Genomic DNA, 8,125 nt, shown 5'->3' on the forward strand with positions numbered 1-8,125 from the left:
AACAATTAAAGTTAATTTAATACTACCATAATTGAAATTACAATCCTACAAGGATTTAATCTAAAGGATAAACATATCACAAAATCCTCAACAGATTTGACTCAAAATATCTCTTTTATACTCTTCCCTTTTTGACTTCGGTTACTACACCTATATATATATATATATATATATATATATATATGGGATATGGGAAAANATATACATACCTTCAATTTATATCTTATTCTCTCTTATCAACAAAGTTGAAAAACAGGGCGTGCGATTTGGACTCTGAGAGAAAAAGACTACTGAAGTTTGAAAAAAATAAGTGGCAAAGTTTGACAATTTCACTTAGGTACTAAATTTTCTGTTTTCTTTTGTTTTTCAAGTTTGGTTTTGCATGAAAATTATATACTACTGTTTTTTTTTTCTTGTTTTAATTCTCAATCTCAATTGTCATTGTTTTTTTTATACTTATAAATTTTATTCTTAAGTTTCTCCACTTTTTTTGTTGAATTCTGCATGATGGTATAATTTATTTTCTTTGAACTGATTTTTTTCATTGCCATTCTTGTTTATTCTCTAGATATCAATGGTATGAATTATCATTCTACACTAAAATTTATGTTTCTGTATGGGATTAATTTTTGATGTATTCACCACCAAAGGATGTGGTGCAACGGACGGGGCTGCTCTTTCCTTAACCAGAGGTCTCGAGTTCGAGTCCCGAATCCGGATATAATCGGGCTCCAGCCAGTGCAGGTACCGGTACACCGAGTGGGAAACCAAAAAAGAATTTGTATGTATTAGACCAAAAAATAAGTCTAGATAAGTGGATACTGAATTCTTGATTTGTCAATAGAATCAATGGGTTTTTTGTTAAAAATAAGAAAACAGTGACAATTTATGTTTCTGAATATATAGAATTGGTATTTGCCTTGTTCAGATAATTTGGCATATGAAATGTCTCAATCAGTATATCCATTGTACAAATAGGTTAATTTTTTGTGCTAAAGTTGTTTCCTTTTTATTCCAGAATCAATACATAATCTTTCTTTTTTGGTCCTAGCGTTACCTTTTGCAATTTGTATTATTTGATCCTTCCTTAAGCAACTTGGATGAAAATTTGATTGGATAATGAATGTGATTTAGCTTAAAAAGGCGAGTCCTTTGTTGTTGACAGTAAGATTTCTCTTCTGAATTCTATTTAAGCATAGCAGAAAACTAGATTGATACTATGGAAGGCGGTCCTCACAAAGCGGATAAGACGGAGTTTACAGAATGTTGGAGGACATCATGGAAAACACCTTACATCATGCGTCTCGCCTTTTCTGCTGGCATTGGAGGGTTGCTGTTTGGTTATGATACCGGTAAATGACAACTGCTTTTAATACCTAAGTTTTTTAATTAGACCACATGGCTTGATACTATATTGCCGATAAAACCTTTGTCAATAAGTTGCAGTGATATTACTTAAATTATTGTTTAGTTAAGTATTGCTGAAGTTTCTTTGTCGCTTATTAATTTTAAATTTTGGTTGTATGTGATTTTCTTGCAAACAAGGTGTGATTTCTGGTGCATTGCTTTATATTCGGGATGATTTCAAAGCCGTTGATAAGCATACTTGGTTGCAAGTAAGTGATTTACTCTGCTTTATATATCAATTCAGTTTGATTATATCCTGAAAACAGAATAACATGTTTTTTTCAAAACAATGTAGGAAACCATAGTAAGCATGGCGGTTGCAGGAGCAATTTTTGGGGCAGGATTTGGTGGCTGGTTTAATGACAAGTACGGTCGGAGAAAATCGATTCTTTTAGCAGATATCTTGTTCTTTATTGGTGCAATTGTTATGGCAGTTGCGCCAGCACCGTGGGTGATAATTATTGGAAGAGTACTCGTCGGTTTAGGAGTTGGAATGGCTTCCATGACATCTCCACTTTATATCTCAGAAGCTTCCCCAGCTCGGATTAGAGGAGCTTTAGTTAGCACAAATGGTCTTCTAATTACGGGTGGACAGTTTCTATCTTATCTTATCAACTTAGCATTTACCAGGGTAATATATATTGAAACTTTTTTGCTGTTTCTTTTATCCGATTGGAATTGTTTATATCATTTGGAATGTTAACTGATTCCTTTGAATACTTTTAGACCAAAGGAACTTGGCGATGGATGCTCGGGGTAGCTGGAGTTCCTGCTCTGATTCAATTTTTCCTAATGCTATCCCTCCCTGAGTCACCTCGATGGTTGTATAGAGAGGTACGCCGATTGCCTGTTTGATTTTCTCTTTTTAGCAGAAAATTTGAAGAGTTTTTCATCTAGTAGATTCTCTCATTGCCATAATTAATTGTCCATGTCCGTTTACCTTTTGTGCAGAACAAAAAAGACGAAGCTAGGGCTATATTAGAGAAGATATATCCGGCTCATGAAGTTGAAGATGAGATGAAAGCTTTGGAGATTTCCATTGAAGCAGAGAAGGCTGATACTCAATTCCTTGGCGCTGGTATTTTCTCAAAAGTCAAGAGTGCTTTTAGCAACACTGTTGTTCGTCGTGGTCTCTATGCCGGTATTACGGTCCAAGTGGCACAACAATTTGTCGGAATAAACACGGTCATGTATTACAGCCCGACGATTGTACAACTGGCTGGATTTGCTTCTAACAAGACAGCTCTAGCGCTCTCGCTCATAACGTCCGGTCTCAATGCTGTCGGTTCCATTGTGAGTATGTGTTTTGTCGACAGATTCGGGAGGAGGAGGTTGATGATTGTCTCCATGTTTGGTATCATAGCATGCCTAGTGGTATTGTCTGTGCTCTTCATGCAAGCTTCTTCACACGCCCCGCCCATTAGTGCCTTTGAATCCAATCACTTTGGATCAAATTCCACATGCTCGGCATTTCTAAAAGCTCCCGATGCTTCGTCCTGGAACTGTATGAGTTGCTTGCAGTCTTCCTCAGATTGTGCTTTCTGCTCTAATGGAAACAACAAAGTAAGTTTTGTTGGTTTTACGTCCTCACTGACGCATTTATTAACTAATTCCCTTTGGTATTATTGTCAAATCCTTGTTATGTTTGTCCAAATCAGTACCGTAGTATGCATATTTAGTAACGGAGACGCTTTATACCCTGAGGTGTTATCCGACACAGCTTTGCCGAAATCTTTTACTATATCATATACAGTAATAATATTTTTCTAAACAACAGTATGTTCATATACAATGCACCATTGTTTGAAATATACAAAATAAATGTGAATTTCAGACATGAAGTCAAGGTTTAGAACACGAAAATCCCAAACTTGAAACGGCCTACAACTCAAATTGTAACAATAGGCCGACACTGCTTACACCAAATCTTGCGTAAGCAATTGTGTGACTTGGTTTCCTCCTAATTGCATTTAATTGCCATGCTTGGCTTTTTGTTCTCTTTTTTCGCGTATTTAGTATTGGTATTAACAGTAACTTTATTTGATTCAGTATCATCCTGGTGCATGCTTGGCTTTAAATGATGATGTTAGAGGTTTATGCCGATCAGAAAAGCGTGCATGGTACACAAAAGGTTGTCCTAGCAAATTCGGATTCTTTGCAGTGTTGCTTCTCGGATTGTACATCATATCCTACTCTCCAGGAATGGGAACAGCGCCTTGGATCGTCAACTCTGAGATATACCCCTTAAGATACAGAGGTATTGGTGGTGGTATAGCAGCTGTTTCTAATTGGGTATCTAACCTTATAGTGAGCGAGTCGTTCTTGACTTTAACGGAGGCAATTGGTTCTGCTGGTACATTCCTTTTGTTTGCTGGATTCTCTGCAATTGGCTTAGTCGCTATATTCTTTCTGGTACCCGAAACGAAAGGCCTGCAATTCGAGGAAGTTGAGAAGATGCTTGAGAAAGGCTATAAACCAAAGTTATTTCGCAAGAAAACGAGCGAGAAGGCGTCTGATGCAAGCTAAGTTCAATTCAGTGTGACATTTTTTGCTGGTAATTTGTCCCATATTTATAGATTATGGCAAAAAATAAGCTCTGCTACAACATGCAAGTGAAGGTCTCTGATTGTTCAAGTTACTGTTTATAGTGTAGATGATCAGAGAGTAAAACATTTTGGTTTTTCAATTAGACATTTCATGCTTCGCTTCCTTAATATCTCGTTGTTGTTACTATTTGTTGCTGCCGCTTCTTTTCTTTTTTTATTTAGCCGAGGATTTATCGGAAACAATCTCTTTACCTTCTTAGGAGTAAGGCTGCATACACTTTACTAGGGATGTACACAGAGGCGGAACCAAAACTTAAACCCTATGGGTTCAACTTTTAAAAATTTTAGCATTGAACCCATTATATTTTTAAAATTATGGGTTCATATCTACTATTTTTGCAATTTTAATGAATTTTTACATATAAATTTTAACTTCGCGTTGAAAGTTATGGGTTCAATTGAACCTGCCGAGTATATGCTACATTCGCCCTTGGGTATACAAAGGAAACTGACAAACCGCACTAACCCGATAATTCGAGTCAAACAGAGAAAAAAACCCGACTATGGTTTGGTGTTGGAAAAAAAAAAAACTCTACCATAAGTGATTTGGTTTTGTTTTAACTAAAGAAAGTCAAACCGAAACCAAACCCGACATTACATATATAGAAATTTTAGATATATCTAATATATAAATATACTTATTGTGATATAATTTATAAATATTTCTTGAACTTTTTCGTAATATTATCTTTTAAGATATTATTTCAAGGTTGGACTTAGGACTTTTGAATGTTCCAATTAGTTTTATAGTCATTAATATTAGTAACTTAAATAATGTTAACAAAAGACCAAACTAAAATCAAATCAATACTAATACTAACAGTAAAAATGGCGTGTAGTAGCCACAAATTAAGGGAGTCTTTAATTTTTATCCACTAATTATAATGCTCAGCAAAAATAGCCACTAGTAATAGAAAAAAGACAGTTTTACCCTTTCTTCAATTCTTATATTTCCAAACCCTTGTTTTATTCATTTAGAAGAGGGAAAATTTGAGAGCGAATATTTTAGGGCTTTCGTGTGTTCTCAGCATCTGTATCATCCTCGCATGCAAACGAGCTGCAATTAATCTTTCTCCTTCTTCATCTTCTCTGTCATCTTCTTGCATCGAACGATTGAGCTGGTAATTTTTTTTTTCTTTTATGCATTTTGTTTTTGTATATGTGTAATCGCGATCAATGTTGTATCAAGTATGTGTGAAATTTCAAAAATGATCATTATAAGTTGATTCAGTGTCGGAGAAGTAGCGTATTTTTGTGATGATGTTATTCTGAACTTTTTGGTATTGAAATGTGAAATGTGTTTGTGGTTCAATCAATATATTTGATTATGTAAGGACATTTCATAAAAATAGTCGTAGGAATTCATAAGCTAACTGTGTTTATGAATTTTTAGTTAACTGTGTTCATAAAAGATAAGGACCAAACGACATTAACTTTTGAACTTGGAACTCAAAGTTAAGGACTGAGTGTCCTTAACTTTTGAACTTGAAACTTGAAGTTAAGGATCAAGTGTCCTTAACTTTGGAACTTGAAAGTTGAAGTTCAGGACCAAGTGTCCTTAAATTTTCAACTTGAAACTATAAGTTAAGGACTGCCTGTTCTTACTTTTTTAACTTGTAACTCTAAGTTAAGGACCAAGTGAAGTGTCCTTAACTTTTGAACTTGTAAGTCAAAGTTCAGGACTAAGTGTCCTTAACTTTTGAACTTGGAATTCAAAGTTTAGGACCATGTTTCCATTAGTTTTGAACTTGAAACTTGAAGTTCAGGACCAAGTGTCCTTAACTTTTCAACATGAAACTATAAGTTAAGGACTGCATGTCCTTAACTTTTTAACTTGAAACTTGAAGTTAAGGACCAAGTGTCCTTAACTTTTGAACTCCAAATTTGAAGTTCAGGACCTATTGTCCTTAACTTTTCAACTTGAAACTTTAAGTTCAGAACTGCTTGTCCTTAACTTTTTTACTTGAAACTTGAAGTTAAGAACCAAGTCCCTCCAATTAACTGTAAGTCCTAATCTGTATTTTCTTTTTCCTTCTTTGTAGTGTGATAATGGAAGGAGATCGTGTGTTCGAGTTTGATGTTTGGCGTAATTTTATGATCTGTTGGAAAGGAGATTTACAGTATAAGGAAACAATCAAAAGTTTTTTGTCAAACATGCAGTGGAAGAAGTTGAGGGATGGTATTTTCGGAAACTTTTTCCGATTACAAAATGTGAAGTTCTGTGGTAAACTTATTCACTGTGTATTGCTTTCTGAAATTGTAAATAATGACCCTGATTCGATGACATTCAAGGTTCTTGACCGTGAAATTAAGTTTACACGTGACACATTTCATATAATTACTGGTTTGAAGTGTTATTCCTCATTGGACATCAAAGGTTTACATGAAAAAGAGAATAGGCTTTCGAAAGTCTATTTCCCCGAAAAGGATAGAGTTGAGTTGGGTGATTTGTTTAATTTTAATAGTAGTCACCCTTATGGTACAACTGCATCATTTGTAGGCAGTGATGATGATGCTGTGAAGTTGGCAACAATTTATTTTGTTGAATCTGTTTTGATGGGCAAGCGGAAGAATAGGAATGTGTCCGAGCAGATAATGAAAATTATAGACGATGATGAACTCTGCTCTTCTTTCATCTAGGGCTCTCTTTCTTATGAAACTTTATTAAAATCATTGAAGATTTGTTTGAAGCCGAATGAGAATGAGAATCAGAAAGAGAAAGACAAAGATAAAGACAAGGATAGCTACACTATACTTGGCTTTCCTTTTGCCTTTTGTGTTTGGATTATGGAAGTACTTCCTATTTTCCAGGAAAAATAATTTGTGAACTTCCAAGAATCTGGTTATCCTCGAATGTTGTGTTATTCGGAAATGAAATTTCCACAGTATGATTCTCTGTGTAAAAAATACTTCCATAATAAAAATGTAAGTTAATCTAATTACTAGCTATTTTTTTTTTGTTTATTTGTTTTAGTTCTGAAAACTTATGTTTATTTTTTGTTATATTATAGTTGTATAAGTTGATCGAGGTGTCACCATTTATTCCTGTTCAAGAAGATACAGAGCCTATTAGTGTGGAAGAGCCAATTTCTCAAGATCAAAGCTCAATGCCTTCTTCCACACAATTTGATGAAGCCATGCTTAAGGAAATTGTTAAAGTAGGTTTTCTGCCTTTGAATAGCATTAGTTTTTTATTTGATTATTTTTTGCTTACGAGACTTTTTTATTTTTTGTGTTTTTTCAGAGATTATCAAAGAGTTTTAATAAGGATCTGCAAGCTGAAGTTACTAGAATAAATCAGAAAATAGCTGTATCAGAAAAAAAGATTGAGAATGAAATCATGGTAATATCATTAATTTCAGTTGTTCAGGACTTTGTGTCCTTAACTTTTGAACTTATAACTATAAGTTAAGGATTGCCCGTCCTTAACTTTTGAACTTAATACTTGAAGTTTAGGACCAAGTGTCCTTAACTTTTGAACTTAAAACTATAAGTTAAGGATTGTCTGTCCTTAACTTTTGAACTTAAAAGTTGAAGTTTAGGACCAAGTGTCCTTAACTTTTGAACTTACAACTTGAAGTTTAGGACCAAGTGTCCTGAACTTTTGAACTTGAAACTTGAAGTGCAGGACCAAGTATATCCTTAACTTTTCAATTTGAAAGTTGAAGTTCAGGACCAAGTGTCCTTAACTTTTTAACTTGGAATTCAAAGTTAAGGACTGCATGTCCTTAACTTTTGAACTTGTTACTCTAAGTAAAGGACTGCCTGTCCTTAACTTCTTTACTTGTAACTTGAAGTTTAGGACTACCTGTCCTTAACTTTTAAACTTAGTTTCTTTCTCAGGATTTAAAGAAAAGTCTAGGATCAAAGCTTGATACTTTGTTGAAGATTTATGTGAAACCTGATGAAAGGAACATAGAGAGCGAATCTAGTTTTCCAATTACTAAAGATGGAGTTGATGATCATTGTCGTGGTACAGAGCCTACTGTTATAATTAACAAAGATGCAGGTGGTGATGAACGTGATGATATGGATGTGCATGCAGAAGTTCAGTATGAAAGCGATTTTAGAGATGCACATCTAGATGATGAAACTGAGAACGTCACTGATAT

At 34.5% G+C, this 8,125-nt stretch overlaps 1 protein-coding gene across 5 annotated transcripts; it reads left to right on the forward strand.

The window, feature by feature from the left end:
* Nucleotides 1-220: 220 nt before the first annotated feature.
* LOC109236492 (inositol transporter 4-like) lies at nt 221-4,121 on the forward strand. Of its 5 annotated transcripts, none has more exons than XM_019402680.1 (7): nt 221-337; nt 1,195-1,352; nt 1,546-1,616; nt 1,703-2,038; nt 2,134-2,241; nt 2,359-2,970; nt 3,457-4,121. In XM_019402680.1, exons 2-7 carry the CDS (start codon nt 1,220-1,222, stop codon nt 3,931-3,933), a joined length of 1,737 nt encoding a protein of 578 aa, XP_019258225.1. In that variant the 5' UTR covers nt 221-337; nt 1,195-1,219; the 3' UTR covers nt 3,934-4,121. The 5 variants fall into 5 exon arrangements, with proteins under 5 accessions (XP_019258225.1, XP_019258227.1, XP_019258230.1 ...); XM_019402682.1 differs by having other exon boundaries at nt 1,203-1,352; XM_019402685.1 differs by lacking the exon at nt 221-337 and adding an exon at nt 377-781 and having other exon boundaries at nt 1,203-1,352.
* The last annotated feature ends 4,004 nt before the right edge of the window (nt 4,122-8,125 follow it).

Source organism: Nicotiana attenuata, unplaced genomic scaffold (assembly GCF_001879085.1).
Source record: "Nicotiana attenuata strain UT unplaced genomic scaffold, NIATTr2, whole genome shotgun sequence".
Taxonomy (NCBI): domain Eukaryota; kingdom Viridiplantae; phylum Streptophyta; class Magnoliopsida; order Solanales; family Solanaceae; genus Nicotiana; species Nicotiana attenuata.

Coding starts and splice junctions, on each gene's coding strand:
- LOC109236492 (XM_019402680.1), top strand. CDS start 1,220: ATGGAAGGCGGTCCTCACAAAGCGGATAAGACGGAGTTTACAGAATGT. Junction 2,039..2,133: donor TCAACTTAGCATTTACCAGG/GTAATATATATT, acceptor GAATACTTTTAG/ACCAAAGGAACTTGGCGATG. Junction 2,971..3,456: donor GCTCTAATGGAAACAACAAA/GTAAGTTTTGTT, acceptor TATTTGATTCAG/TATCATCCTGGTGCATGCTT.